The 16154-nt window shown below is 40.2% G+C and overlaps 1 protein-coding gene across 2 annotated transcripts in view; it reads right to left on the reverse strand.

Moving 5' to 3' along the window:
* The window catches only part of LOC125460192 (receptor-type tyrosine-protein phosphatase gamma-like), a 693348-nt gene that overhangs the window by 55960 nt on the left and 621234 nt on the right, over window positions 1–16154 (reverse strand). The window contains exons 14-15 of one of the 2 annotated variants that reach the window (XM_059649945.1): window positions 13564–13602; window positions 12950–13041 (exon numbers count right to left, since the gene is read on the reverse strand). In XM_059649945.1, coding sequence (XP_059505928.1) covers window positions 12950–13041; window positions 13564–13602 — 131 coding nt within the window. The remainder of the gene's footprint in view (window positions 1–12949; window positions 13042–13563; window positions 13603–16154) is intronic. The other variant, XM_048547332.2, reaches the window with a different exon arrangement.

A 16154-nucleotide genomic window follows, 5' to 3' on the forward strand; every position in this document is an offset into this window, starting at 1 on the left:
CTTGTAATGGTTCATTCTAAAAAAAAGAAGACTGAATAAAGATTGGATTCTGTCCTTTATCAACTAGTTTTCTGCAATAAAACAGAGCTCATTGCACTTCAAAAGATGGTGGTGAGCCACCTTCTTGCACCGCTGTAATCCATCTGGCAAAGGTACTTCTCCACTGTTCTTTAGGTAGAAAATTGCAAAATTTTGACCCAGCAATAATACAGGAATAGCAATGTAGGAGCAAATTACCACAGATGCTGGATTCTGTACTGTACAGTAATTCTGTACTGAAAACAAATATGCAGGAGATCACAGCAGATCAGGCAGCATCCAAGGAGAGAATGCAAGCTAACATTGGAGAAAATGCAACCTAATGTTTTGAGTCCAGAAGACTTTTCAACTAGACTCAAAACATTAGGTTGCTTTTTCACTGTGGATGCTACCTGACCTGCTGTGATCTCCAGCATTTTTAGTTTTCAGTACAGGAACAGCAATGCAGTCCCAAGTCAAATAGTACGTGATTTGAGGGGGAGCTTGTGGTGTTCCCAAGTCCCGTTACAACTTGTTTTTCTCAGAAGCAGAGGTTGCAGGATTAGGTGATGCTGTCAAGGAAGTGCTGGCTGGCTGCTGCAATGCATTTTGTAGACAGTAAGCACTGCAGCTACATTGTACCAGCGGTGGAAATAGTGAGTGTTTCAGGTGTTGGATGGGATGCCAATCATGTGGGCTGCTTTGCCTTAAATCATGGCGTTGAAATTATTTGTATAATGGGGAAATATAATCAAAAATCCCAACATTTTTATTTTTTATGCATGGTGTAAGAAAATGCAGAGAACAAATAAACACAATAAGATCCATTAAAGGTTGATTCCTGTGTAAGTTCATACTTGTACTTATCTACCCTGTATGAAGCTGATTAGAATCTACACAACCAATTCAAATGTAAGTGCTGAAATTCGCTAATACATAAATAAATAAGCAGATGGAATATTAAGCTTATTGGCAAATAACTTTCATCCATTAAACCCAATACAATAAGAACTCAGCTGCTGTAGAATTTCATGTCAGTTATATCATGTGAACTACGACTTGAATTTTGAATTCATGATGGAAGGGGAACAAAATCATTAAACTTAAGCTACAGGAGAGGAACGAAAGAGTTTTCTTCTCAACATACTGAGCACAATAGCATTGAATTTATATATAATATATAAGACATCTTCTGCTTTCAGGAAGATCACCATAAATCAACAAAACTAACCAGGTATCTGGCACACCTTTGGTCCACATTGGGCATGGCAGATCACAATATGAAGCTTTGAAAACTAATGTCCATTTTGTCTTGTAAAATAGAGAATCTTGCACTGAATTCTTCCTCCCCCATGCGTGTATTTAAATCCTTTTCTGGGCAGCTCTGCTCCTGATGATAGTTGATGCAATGTATTGTTAAATGCATCCAGCATCCCTATTATGAATTCTCAACAAACTAATCAATGTTGCTGCATCTGGCACCTGGAGCTCAGAATTCTATTGAAGACTCATTTGAATTAAACACCTCTCAAATGGGGGTAATAATTATGGTAGCACAGTGAATCAATTAACAATACAATGTTAGAATTACCCACGGAATACACTGAGAATGGATCTATAATACACATACTGAAGCATTCCAACTGAAGTCAAAAATTTGATGGATATCATAAAATTTTACAGCACAGATGTGGGCCATTTAGCCCATGCTTTCTGTGCCAATTCTTTGAAACAGTTGCCATTTAGTCCCTTTCCCTGTGCACTTTTAATTTTTTTCTTTTTCCAAATATTCATCATAATAAAAGCCATCATGCCTCTTTCTGGCAGGGTGATTTTTTTTAACCATTGTCTAAACATAAAAGCTCCCTTGACCACTCCTTTCATCCCCTAATTTTCTTTTATTTCTATTCCTACTTGTCAACTTTATCATACCCAGATTCTAACTGTCAACAACATCATTGAAATAATTGTTTTAATAAATTTCTAAAGTCATTATTTAAGCATAATTTAAGATTGAAGAATGTGTGTACATATACTTCCTACTTTCAGAAATTGCTAGTTGCTGAGTTTCACACAAATTCACTGTAGCAGTTGAATAGGTACCTTTAAAATCACACAGAACCCATACAATATGGAAAGAGGCTATCAAGTACACACCACCCCTCTAAAGAACACTCCTTCCAGACCCAGCCCTCACCCTATCTCCGTAACCCCAAACTTACCAGGTCCATTCCACCTAACATTGTGGGAGGAAACTGGAGCAGCTGGTGGAAACCCATGCAGCCAAGGGGAGAACATGCAAACTCCCCACAAAAGCTGCAATTGAACCCAGGTTCCTGGCAGCAGGAGGCAGTAGCGCAAACCACTGAGCCACTGTACCACCCCATCCTTAATTTTGTTTTATATTAAGCATCATGGTATAAGTTCCTGCACCACTGTGTTTTATCTTCTGAATAAACATATCTTGATGCAGAAATATATTCCATCCTAATCCCCTATATTTCCAAAAACCTGCCCTCCCCCTTACCTAAGTGCTTGGGACAATTCCTTCAGGACCCCAGCAGCATTTTCCAGAGGATGTATTAAACAAACCTTTGATTTCTTACTTACAAACTCTGTGTCTGATATTACCTCTCTCACTGACACCTGAAGAAGGAACAAGACTCCAAAAGCTTTTGTTTTCAAATAAACCTGTTGCACTATAACCTGGTGGGTCATGTGATTTCTGACCTTATTCATCAGTTTTGGGCAGGAGACTGATAACGGCTATGCAAATGAGGCCAGGGTGTTAAAATCTCCTACATGTAAGGCTACAGAAAATCAGATAGTGGGCTGTTTTGAGTCCTCGTCAAATACACACTCTTCGATTCAGGGTATACTACCAACCAAAATGTGGCTTTGCCAGTGTTGGACTGAGGTGGACAAAGTCATAAATCACATGACACCAGGTTATCGTCCAACAGGTTTATTTGAAGGGGCTATGTCCTCAAAGCTTGCGATTTCAAATAAATCTGTTGGATGATAACCTGCTGTCATGTGACTTCTGACTACTGACCAAGACTGAGATGCAGTTTCTTTTCATTTTCTTTTGTATCGTAACTATTTTGAAAGAATCCATCTGCTAAATCAAACTTTTTTTGAAAAAGACCTCATCTTTGTCACATGCCCATCTCTCAGAAACTTCTCAAAGTACTTTACAAGTATCAAATTACTTTAAAGTCCAGTGTCTGCTGTTGTAGACAAACAAATCGTTTACTCTATTGTGTTAACACATCGGATGATAAAGATCACAAAGCTATTACAGGCTGGAAATCAGTCAAAACAGGACAATTCCCTGTTGTAAGGGTCTTTGGCTATAAGGCGTTTGCTGTTTTCTCTGCAAACAGTAATTTAAATGACTCACTTGCAAAGAATTTACTGGCTAGCTCCTTATAGCCTTATTAGTCACACCAAAGGGTGCATTGGTAAATTGAAAGTATCTTTGACTAATGTGTAATGTTGAAATTTGTTACAATTCCTTCCAAGAGCAAGTTGTTAAGTTTTTGCATTAATAAGAGCTCTAAATTTCAGAAAAACTCAGAAGTGCTCAGGGGCAGCAATGAGCCAGCATACAACCCCAAAGCTGATCCAAAGAAATTGAATAATATGGGGCTAATAAAACAACATGATCAGAAATTCTGATAAGTTTATGAAATTTGGTTCATGAATGTTCAAGATCCCTTTGATTAGATTTGATTTATTGCAGTCACATGTGCCTAAGCACAGTGTAAAGTTCACAAATATTTTTCTGTATACAAATTGATGTTAGTGTCCACTGGTTGAATTACACTGTTCTGGTAACCATGATGTGGAGGTCCCAGTATTGGGCTGGGGTGGACAAAGTCAGAAGTCACACGACACCAGGTTATAATCCAACAAGTTTATTTGAAAGCACAATCAGATGACAAAGGGATTACACTCTGAAAGCTTGTGATTTCAAATAAACCTGTTGGACTATAACCTGAGATAGTAGGATATCCATTTCAAGCCCACCAACTCCCACAGATACCGAGAATACAACTCCTCCCACCCTCCTTCCTGCAAAAATGCCATCCCCTATTCCCAATTCCTTTGCCTCTGCCACATCTGCTCCCAGGATGAGGCATTCCACTCCCGAACATCTCAGATGTCCTTGTTTTTCAAGGACTGCAACATCCCCCCCTCAGTGGTTGAGAATGCCCTTGACCGTGTCTCCTGCATTTACCACAACTCATCCCTCACACCCCTCCCCTCAAAACCAACCAAAACAGAATGGCCCTCGTCCTCACGTACCAGAACCACGAACCTCCAGATCGAACGCTTCATCCTCCAACACTTCCGCCATCTGCAATCCGAACTCACCACCAAAATCATTTTTCCCTCCCCACTCTTATCTGCTTTCCAGAGGGACCACTCTCTCCGTGACTCCCTTGTCTGCTCCACACTCTTCTCCAGCTCCACCATGCCTGGCAACTGCAGGAAGTGCTACACTTGCCCATACACCTCCCCCCCTCACCCCCATCCCAGGCCCCCAAGCACATGTTCACCTGCACATCTGCTAGTATGGTATACTATATCCGCTGTTCCCGGTGTGGCCTCCTCTACATCGGTGAAACCAAGCAGAGGCTTGTGGGCCGCTTTGCGGAACATCTACATCCGGTTCGCAATAAACAGCTGTACCTCCCAGTCGCTAACCATTTCAACTCACCCTCCCACTCCTTAGACAACATGTCCATCCTGGGCATCCTGCAGTACCACAACGATGCCACCCAAAGGTTGCAGGAACAGCACCTCATATTTCACTTGGGAACCCTGCAGCCCAATGGTATCAATGTGGACTTCACAAGCTTCAAAATCTCCCCTCCCCCAACCACATCCCAAAACCAGCCCAGCTCGTCCCCGCCTCCCCAACCTGTCCTTCCTCCCACCTCAAGCCCCAACCCCATCTCCTACGTACTAGCCTCATCCTGCCCCCTTGATCTGTCTGTCCTCCCTGGACTGACCTGTCTCTTCCCTAACTCCCCACCTACATTCACCTTTACCGGCTCCATCCCCACGTCTTTGACCTGTCTGTCTCCTCTCCACCTATCTTCTCCTTTATCCATCTTCTATCTGTCTCCCCCTCTCTCCCTATTTATTTCAGAACCCCCTTCCCCTCCCTCATTTCTGAAGAAGTGTCTGGGCCTGAAACTTCGGCTTTCCTGCTCATCTGATGCTGCTTGGTTTGCTGAGTTCATTCAGCTTGGCGCCTTGTTGTCTCGGACTATAACCTGATGTTGTTTGAATTCTGACTTACTGTCTTCTGTGTAATCAGAGGGGGCTAACTAGTGACGTTGTAGTGACAGATCCTTTGGAGATGAATGACCATAATATGGTAGAATTCATCATTAAGGTGGAAAGTGACATCATTAAATCTAAGACTGTGGTCCTGAACTTAAAGAAAGCTAACTTTGATGGTAGGAGGCATGAATTGGCTTGGATAAGTTGGCCAAGGATACTTTGGGGGTTGTCAGTGGATAGGCAATGGCAGACATTTAAAGATCACACGGATGAACTTCAACAGTTGTATATCCCTAACAGGTAAGAGTAAAACAGGGAAGATGGTTCAACCATGGCTATCAAGAGAAATCAGGGACAGTATTAAAGCCAAAGAGGAAGTATATAAATTGTCTCAAAAAAGCAGCAAATTTGAGGACTGGGAGAAAGAGAATATGAAAATAAACTTTTGGAAAACGTAACAACTGACCGCAAAAACTTCTATTGATATGTGAAGAGAAAAAAAACGAGTGAAGGCAAATGTAGGTCCATTGCAGTTAGAATCAGGTGATTTCATAATGGACAAAAAAAGAAACAGCAGACCAGTTGAACAAATACTTTGGATCTATCTTCACTGAGAAGATAACATAAAGCCTTCCAGAAATGCAGGAGGACAGAGGGTCAAGAATAAAGGAGGGAGTGAAGGAAATCTTATTAGTGAGGAAATGATATTGGGGAAAGTGATGGGATTAAAACCTGATAAATCCACAGGGCCTGGTGCTCTTCATCTCAGATTGCTCAAGGAAGTGGCTGTAGAAATAGCAGATGCATTGGTGATCATTTTCCAGCATTCTGTAGATTCTGGAAGAGTTCCAATGAATTGGATAGTAGCTAATGTAACACCATATTTTGGAAAAGCGGGAGAGAGAAAACAGGGAATTATAGTCTGGTTTGCTTGACATCAGTGGTGGAGAAAATGCTGGAATCAATTATTAAGGATGTAATAACTGAGCATTTGGAAAGTAGCAACAGAATTAGTCCAAGTCAGCATGGATTCACGAAAGGGAAATGATGCTTGACAAATCTTCTGGAAGATTTTGAGAAGGGGCCAGTAGTGTGGACAAGGGTGAATCAGTTGTGTATCTGGACTTTTAAGAGACTTTTGACAAGGTCTCACACAAGAGATTAGTACGGAAAATTAAAGCTTATGGTATTGAAAGTGACATATTGATATGGATACAGAACTGGTTGTCAGACAGGAAGCAAAGATTTGGAATAAACAGGTCCTTTTCGGAGTGGCAGACAGTGACAGGTGGGGTGCTGCAGGGTTCAGTGCTTGAACCACGCTGTTCACAATTGACGTTAGTGAATTGGACGAAGGAACTGAATACCATATCTAAAATCTGCAAATGATACTAAGCTGGGCGGCAGTGTCTGCTGTGAGGAGGATGCTAAGAAGTTGAAGGGTGACTTGGACAGAGTGGCTGAGTGAACAAATACTTGGCAAATGCAATGTAATGCAGATAAATGTGAGGTTATCCACTTTCGTTGTAAAAACAGGAAGACAAATTATTATCTTAACAGTGCCAGTTTAGGAAAAGGAGAGCTTCAATGAGACTGGGGTGTCATGGTGGAGCAATCACTGAAGGGCAGCATGCAGGTCCAACAGGCAGTGAGGAAAGCTAAAGGCGTGCTGACCTTCATGGTGAGAGAATCTGACTATAGGAGTAGGGGTGTCTTGCTGGAGTTATACAGGGCGTTGGTGACGCCACACCTTCAGTATTTTGTGCAGTTTTGGTCTCCTCTGGAAGGATATCCTTGCTATTGATGGAGCCCAGCAAAGGTTCACTATTATACTGTTTCCGGGATGGCAGGACTGACATATGAAGAAAGAATAGATTGACTTGGCTTGTACTCGCTGGAAGTTAGAAGAATGAGGGGGTTTCTCATAGAAACATATAAAATCTTGATGGGACTGGACAGGCTAGATATAGGATGAATGTCCCCGATGATGGGGAAGTCCAGATCTAGGGGTCACAGTCTAAGAATCAGGAGTAGGCCGTTCAGGACTGAGATGAGGAAGAATTTCTTCACTTAGAGAGTTGTGAACCTGTGGAATTCTCTACCAACGAAAGCTGTTGGGACCAGTTTGTTAGATATATTCAAGAGAGAGCTGGACATGACCCATGTGGCTAAAGGAATCAAGGGATATGGGGAGGGGGCAAGAATGGGATACCGAGATTGAATGATTAGCCATGATCATATTGAATGGTGATGCAGGACTGAAAGGCCGTATGACCTATTCCTGCACCTATTTTCTATGCTTCTAAACAGTCCTGGAGCTGAGCTGGTGAGATAGCATTGCACATCATCGTAGGTGGTAGATAATAAAATAATTTACTAATTATAAAAGATGTAGGTAATATTTCAAACACATCTACTTATTGGTTAACAAATACTGAATGCTCTTTTCTGAATAGGTGCTATTGTCTCTGGTTGCTAGGTAACTAAGCATGCTGCAGCTTTATAAAAATGTCTGTATTGCTGCCAGAGGCCTTAAGTCTCCCACTGGGTTGAGACAGGTTGATAGGTTGTTTCATTGTTGGGAATGCTGAACACAATTTCATTGTACGTTGCCTCATTTTGAAAAACTGTTTAAATGAAGAAATCAGGAGAACACTAGACCTTTTCCTTGCCAATAGACTGGCAAGGAAACAGAATTGCTTCTACAATTCACCACATGACTGATTTTAATGCTGTCCCCATTGCCAGTTTGGTGATAGTGGGGAATTTAATGAGACAGATGGAGAGCTTCATTGTCCTCCTGCCTTAACTCTGATTAAGTCTATACCATGAAGGCTATGGTTAGCTTTCCCATATCACCACTGATTAAGGCCTTTAATATGGCAATTTTATTCAGCAGCCACTAATTTCCACCCAACAGTGAGTGAGGGACCTATCATGCTGGAATCCTGAAAAGTATACTTTTTAAGGGATGCTCGCAAGCCTTGAAGAAATCCCAGTTCAAAGATACTCAGCCCTTGGTCAAGAAACCAAGCATCAGAAAGGGACACAGGCCTGCTGTAAGTCATTCCCTAAATTGCCGCTGACCCTCCTTGTGCACAACCCACACCCTGAAAACTCCATCCCACCATTACTCACCTTTGGTCTAGAATCGAGTGACAACAGCACAGCTCAAAAAGATATTGTCCTGGTATCACTCCTGATACCATACTCCTCAGCAGCATTGTTAATCAAGAGATCTGCTGACCCTTGATTGGCCAGCAGCTTTTGGTTAGCAGGACCTCTAACCCTGGGGTCCTGAGTGGAACTGAATCTTCCCTCAAAGAGAAGATGCAGGATTTTCATTGGCTCTCCAGCTGGCTCCTTAGCCTTCTGTTGGCTCCCCTAACTAATGCTCAACATCTTTCCAATCTCAAAGAAACAGTTGTGTAGAAGAATCATCAGAATCCAGGGACTGTTGTGCAGAAAATAACTGCAAAGTTAGACAGGCAACCTCTTTGTGTTTCTTTCAAGAAGCCAAGGAGCAGTCTACAACTTATGTACCTACCAAACCAACAGCAACTGGACAATCTCCTCAAACAAAAAAAAATCAAGAAAATCCTTTACTGAAGCCATCTTTCTTTTAAAGAAAAGGATTAGCAGTAAAGTCTATTAGTTGGAACATGCAACCAGAGCTGTTCAAGGTTTAGTCTTACATTCTAAAATGCAGTTTAGCCACAGTCCTCAATGTTCCACATCTTTATTACTGCTAGTTTAATGCTCAAACAAAATCAGGAAAACGTAATGATTTGTAAACAAGGTTTGGTAAATCAACAGTATTACGTGATCTCATAAGTAACTGATCAGGTCGAAGCTCTGCAATCCTGCCACATCTAAATGTGAATGATGGTGGTCACTTAAAGCACCAGCAGGAGGATGAGGATCCACAAATATCTTGATCCTCAACAAGGGAGGTTAGCTCATCACTGCAAAAGACAAAGCTATAGTTTTTGTAACCGTTTTCAACTAGATGATCTATTTTAGCCACCTTCTGCAGGCCCCAACAACAGAGGTGCTAGTTTTCAGCCAATTTGACTCACTACATGTGATATCAAGAAATTTGAAAACTCTAGGTCCTGGAAAGGCTATGAAAGCAATTGTCCTGAACATTTGTGTTCCAGAACTAGCCACATCCTAGTCAAGCTATTACAGAACTGCTACAACACTCAGGTGCTGACCTCAGTTCAGCTTTGTTTCAATCATGGACTAAACAGCTAAAGTCAAGAGGTGAGGCAAAAGTTACTCCCCTTGATATCAACACAGCATTTGACAGAATATGGTATCATGGAGCCCTAGCAAAACAGGGGACAATGGGAATCAAAGGAAAAACTCTCCACTGGTTAGAGTTATACTTAGCACAAAGGAAGATAGTTGTGGCTGTTGGAGATTTACCAGCTCTTCCAGGACATTGCTGCAGGAGTTTCTCATGTAGTGTCCTACGGCCAACAAACTTCAACTGCTTCAACAAATACATTCTTTCCCGAAAGCCAGAAGTGGGGATTTTCACTGATGATTAGAGTTTTCAACACCATTCACTGTTTCTGAGGTACTGAAACATTCCGTCTGTATAGTTAGCAGGATTTTGACCAGAAACTCAAACGGATCAACCATATCCATATTGTGGCAAAAAGAGCAGGTCAGAATCTAGTGATCTATCTCACTTCTTGCATCCCCAGCACCTGTGTATCATCTAGATGACATAAATCAGGAATCTGATGGATGCTGGTCTAGCCAGTGACATGTGCTTCCCATGAAAGGATAAAACAAATTGGAGCAGAGTATGTCTAAACTTCAGACAGAAAATTTGCTTGAATTCTGAATAGGCTAGCAAACACTTCTGACCATGTTGCAAGAAAAGTTACTTAAGAAGAAAGAAGTCCAAAGGTTGCCTGTTTTGGTAAGCATAGCTGGATTTCAAGGCGTTATAGAATGTCAAAAGGTCAAAATGAAAATAATAATCAATGCAGGAACCTTGACTGTCTTACCTAACATGAAAAAAACATTGTCAAAGTTGAATCGGACTGAACATAATGATTGCTATTTTTTCAAACAGTGAGATACAAAAAATTAGAACCAGGGTGAAATACAGTACGAAGAGGTTGTTTGATACACAAGTCAGTGTCCTCGTTTTCTTTAAAAGTGATTGAATCTAATCCTCCCACATGCTCTTTGTATCTGCTAGCTCAAGCTACTCATTTACTTTTTTTAAAAAAAGGGTTCTGTCTCAATGATTGCTTACGGCAAAGATCTCCACATCTAATCACCAACTGAGTAAAGAAGCACCTCCGGTTTAATTATTTTTTGCAATTGTTTTCCGTTTATGTCCACTTTGTACTGACTTGTCAAGTGGTTTAAAAAAAACTATAACTGTTTACCTGTTTAAAATTTTTATGGGCTCAAAAACCCATCTGTTTATCACCCTTAACCTACTCAACTGTTGTGAAGAATGTCCAATTTCTTCAACCATTTACTGTATCAGAAACATGTCATTCGAGTTGGTAAAATAGTTCAAAATTGACTGAAATCTGAAGGTACTGGCTCTGCTTAGATAATGAGGTCTAGGTCAAATATTAGATATGTCTTGCACCTATACTTCAGATGCAAAACTCATTCCTGCATAATTGATTTTTGCCGCACAGAACATCACACAACTGCTAGACAGAGTATTAAAATACAATACCAAGAATTAAAATTTCTATTGAAATTCATATGCTTCCATTATGCATGTTGCCAACAACAAGATCAGATTCTCAGGTCGCTGCTAATGCTGTCATACAGATGGACTGGGAGAAACTGACTGCTTCTCTTTGTCCAAGTGGAAACTATTTGATCTTTGTTTAGTGCTTTATTACAGCACATGGTAAAGATGAGAACTTGCACATGTACATAAACTGCATGGCCAGATGACTTCAAAGTAGGGAATAGTTGCCTCAGTAACATTGAGGTATTTTAACTGTCAGCTTTTTAATAGCTGTATGTTTACTATGAAGTGAAGCAACATTGTGAATTATGATGCTAAGGCATCATGGCAGTGTGGTGCAGGCTTAGTCAACCAGCTGATCTTTTCCTGCTATTTTCTTTGTATGCTTTTATATTTATAAGCCTTTGGTTTATTCTATTTAAACTCTTGAGGATAAATTATCAGAAAGCTCAAATTTTACTGCCTTGTGACATATATGCATGAAGTAGAAGGAAAATTCTGGAGCTCTCTCATGATCAGGATAACAGTACACTGTGTGGAAACTAAAACCAAAACTGTAAAAAATCACATCATTAATAGTCCAGCGGGGTTCTGCTGTCAGAGTGAACAGTGTGTTCATCTCAATCTGCTTCTCTAGGCCTGATGTGTACACTTGTCAATAGACAGACAGGGACAATTATTCAAAGTGAATGAACAGAAGACAGTGATCAACAGCACCCAGTGAAAACCTGTGACAGGCAGTCGATGAATATAATTCATCCAGGCAGACCAGTTTAACTACTGCACAGAGGAATAAAACATTAAGCATTCACCTTTGCTTCATAGTGGCACTGCAAGTAAAATCATGAAAAGCGAATTCTTTATATTTAGCTACCCAATATTATTCTAGCAGACCTTAATGTGCGCAACTACCAACTGGGGAAATATCTGATCCTTTATCTAAGGATTAATATTTATGCATCTTTAAACTTAATGCTTCTGCCATCATGGCGAGAAGGCACTGATGAAAGTAAAGTGTACTGTGAAAAATATATAGTTGCATTCTTACAGTCAATAATCAAATCAATGTTTTGTGGCATGCTCTTATCATTCTATTGACAGATTTTTGATGGACAAGAAAAACAGCATCATACAAGTTCTCAGCATTCAAAAGTCGGCCAATAAGAACCACGAAGAAACTCAAATGCATGAAATATAATTTAGTGACCTTTGATGAGAACTTTAAATGTGAAATTTAAAGAGAACTTTTAATATTATGCACCAATGGTACTTCAGACCAAAAATAGCAGCATTTCAAATTGCTCAATAGAAAACACCAACAATCTACCTAGTGTTTTCTGAAACAATCCTCTTGTCTATATTATACTCACAAATAAATACTTTCTGAGACAAACACAGGCAAATCTGCCACCTATCTCTGGAATCAGCTACCCTTCCCCCTCCTTTCCAGCTCTCTGCGCCAACCAGGTTAAATTACGCTATTATAAATCATTGTTAACCTTCATTGGGATTTCAGATTGCAACTTTGAATGAAATCAATGGTCTTATGTTTTTGTAATCTCTCAATTCACACACATCTACAAAACCAGCATTGTAGTTAAATGTTTTATCAAAATAATATTTTTAGTTTAAGATAACAACATTCTATCTAATCAATGTTTTGAGTAATAAATTCATCAGTTCATGATTACCTTGAAAATATAAATGTACCATAGATCTATTCAATAGAGTTCTTTGTATAATCATAGCTAAATTAGAGACTAACTTGGAAGGATATTTGTTTTACACAGATCGCCTAAGTTGTGTTGGTTTGAACCTGAACTAAATGGTATTTGCAGATTGTGTTTAACATACACAAAAAGTAATCCAAGGAATAAAGAATAACTGACTTACCTGGAATTGGGATAATGGGAATGCTTTCATTAGGAACCACTCGTGGTGAACTGCTGTCCTCCACATAGAAGTGTGCTGTCTGAAAACATTTTCTGAAGAGAAAATAAACAATGTGCTTATTCTTTGGAAAACTGTATGCAAGGACCAAGTCTTCGAAATTGTGGATGCTTGTAAATAAATCACTGGCATACTGCCATCATTTAAATTTGTTCTTTATTGTTAGTCATTTAAGAATTTCTGATGGATCTTTGAAAAATGTGCACAAACAATTAAAATAACTGTTAACCTAAATCCTTCCTCTTCCCCTGGAAATACATCAAAGGCAACATACATCAGTTTTTAAACCAAACAAAGTTGCACCTGTATCTTTTTCAGTTAAAGTTTAAAAATAACATGATATTTCTCTGTCTATAATTTTGAGGCAATATGAAAGAATAATACAAAACTGAATTACAGCTGCTGAGAAAAAGAAATCAATACATATGCTCCTAAATGGCCTGAGGAGCAGCCTGGGGCCCAACAAGGATGGAAACATCACATTACAAAGGGGGATTCAAGCAAAACAATTTCTGTTAGTAAAGGATATGTGGAATCACAACCTTTCAATATTTTACCTGTACTTGATGCAAAGTAACGAGCACAAATTGGTCATCATTGAGAAGGCACGGACAAGAAAATCACACAGAGCTGTGAACAGTCTTTGCATGGTGATGTTGACTGAAGCTGGACTCTAAAACTCCAGCGTCATTGCTCATCTGATTTAATGACTTTCCTTGGGCTGGAACTGAATATCAAATGAGCCTCCTGGTGCTCTTGTGACAGGAGGAGGGACTACTATGTTCATCAGGGGCTTTTAACAAAAGGATTATTCTGTTACAATGGTGCCCTTAATAAACTGTTTTGGGAGCTCCAGCATGTAACCTAATGTTGTCAATTCTTGATTTATGTAAATTTATTTGTATAACCCAGAAAACAAGAAATGTCTTTACTGTTTTTTCCAAAGCAATGTTCTGCTATATACGTGGTGATCTCACACAGTATAATTACTGAGCAGTAATTACTGTCTGCTAATTAAGGCACTCACCAGAACACAACTACAGCTAAAAGCTTTGATTATTTGTTGGTATCTTATCACACAAAATATTAAAATACTTGATTCTCGACTTATACAGGAATAAATGATAGCAATTTCAAAGATAATTAATGAGGCTGCAGTATTTTGAATGATAGCACAAAACTATTACAACATTCACAGATAACAAGATGTAGAGCTGGATGAACACAGTAGGCCAAGCAGCATCAGAGGAGTGGGAAAACTGATGTTTCGGGTCTGGAGACTTCTCCAGATTTTCAGAAAGTCTGAAGAAGGGTCCAGACCTGAAATGTCAGCTTTCCTGCTCCTCTGATGCTGCTTTGCCTGCTGTGTTCATCCAGCTCTACACCTTGTTATCTCAGATTCTCCAGCATCTGCAGTTCCTACTATCTCTATAACAGATTCAATTGCTTAATCTTCTCCCTTACTGGTCATGTCAGCATTTATTGTCCATCCTTAAATGCTCTTCAGTCAGTAGTGGTGAGCCACTATCTTGATCCATTGTAGTCTGCATGGTGGAACTATGCCGCAGTTCCATTCAGTAGAGAGTTCCATGACTTTCAACCAGCAATGAAGAAGAGATGGTGATATTTCCAAGTACAAATGCTGCAATTACTTCCCCTTTTCATGTGGACAAAAGCAACCACAACTCCAGTTTGTCTGCCACTTCCAAAAGATTTGCCTTGCTCACTTTCTGTAAAGTTCCCAAAGTGACTTCTTCCAACCCAGGAAACTCTTAGTGACTGAAAGAGCCATTACTAAGAAGGCCCACTGTATTTAAACCAACCAAATTCAACACCCAAAAAGAGAGCAACAACACTCACTATCTTTGAGTGCAATAATCCTAAACACAATCCGGAATTCAAGATTTTGATCCCAACAAAAGTCCCCAATTTAGTTATAAAGGCACAGAAATTGACAGTATGGAAACAGATTCTTTGGTCCAACTCGTCCATGCCAACCGGATGTCCTAAATTAATCTAGTCCCATTTGCCAGCATTTGAATCCATATCCCTCTAAATCTTCTCTGTTCATGTCCCCATCCAGATGCCTTTTAAATGTTGCAATTGCACCACCCTCAACTACCTCCTCTGGAGCTCATTCCATACACGCACCACCCTCTGCATGACAAAGTTGCCCCTTCGGTCCCTTTTAAATCTTTCCCCTCTCACCTTAAATCCATGTCGTCAAGTTTTGGACTCCCCTACCATGGGAAAAAGACCTTGAGTATTCACCCTATCCATGTCCCTCATGATTTTATAAACCTCTATAAGGTCACCTCTCAACCTCTGACACTCCAGGGAAAATAGCCCCAGCCCTTTCAGCCTCTCCGCCTCTCCCTATAGCTCAAACCTAGCAACATCCTGATAAATCGTTTCTGAACCCTTTCAAGTTTAACAACATCTTTCTTATCGCAGGGAGACCGGAATTGAACACAGTACTCCAAAAGTGGCCTAACCAACATCCTGTAGAGCCATAACATGACCTCCCAATTCCTATACACAATGCACTGACCCATAATGGCAAGCACACCAAAAAGCTTCTTCACTATTCTGTTTACCTGCAACTCTCCCTTCAAGGAACTATGAACATGTACCCTAAAGTCTGTTCGTTTGGCAAATCCACAGAATCATACTATTAAGTGTATAGTGCATTGATTCACCTTACCAAAATGCAATACCTCACATTTATCTAATTAAACCCCTTGGCCAATTGGCCCATCTGATAAAGGTCCCATTGTACTCCGCGTTAACATTCTTCACTGTCTACTACGCTACCAATTTTGGTGTCATCTGCAAACTTTCTAACCATACCTCATATATACACATAATTTACCTAAATGACAAAAAGCAGTGACCCCAGCACCAATCCTTGTGGCACGCCACTGATCACAGGCCTCCAGTCCGAAAAGCAACGCTCCGCCACCACCCTCGGTTTCCTACCTTCAAGCCAATTTTGTATACAAAAAGCTAGCTCTCCATGGATTCCATGTGATCCAGTCTTGCTAACTGATCTACCATGCCAGACCTTGCTGAAATCCGTATAGACAATGTCCACAGCTCTGCCTCCAACAATCTTGTCACTTCTTCAAAAAACTCAATCAAGTTAACG

This window comes from Stegostoma tigrinum, chromosome 11 (assembly GCF_030684315.1).
Source record: "Stegostoma tigrinum isolate sSteTig4 chromosome 11, sSteTig4.hap1, whole genome shotgun sequence".
In the NCBI taxonomy this organism is placed as follows: Eukaryota; Metazoa; Chordata; class Chondrichthyes; order Orectolobiformes; family Stegostomatidae; genus Stegostoma; species Stegostoma tigrinum.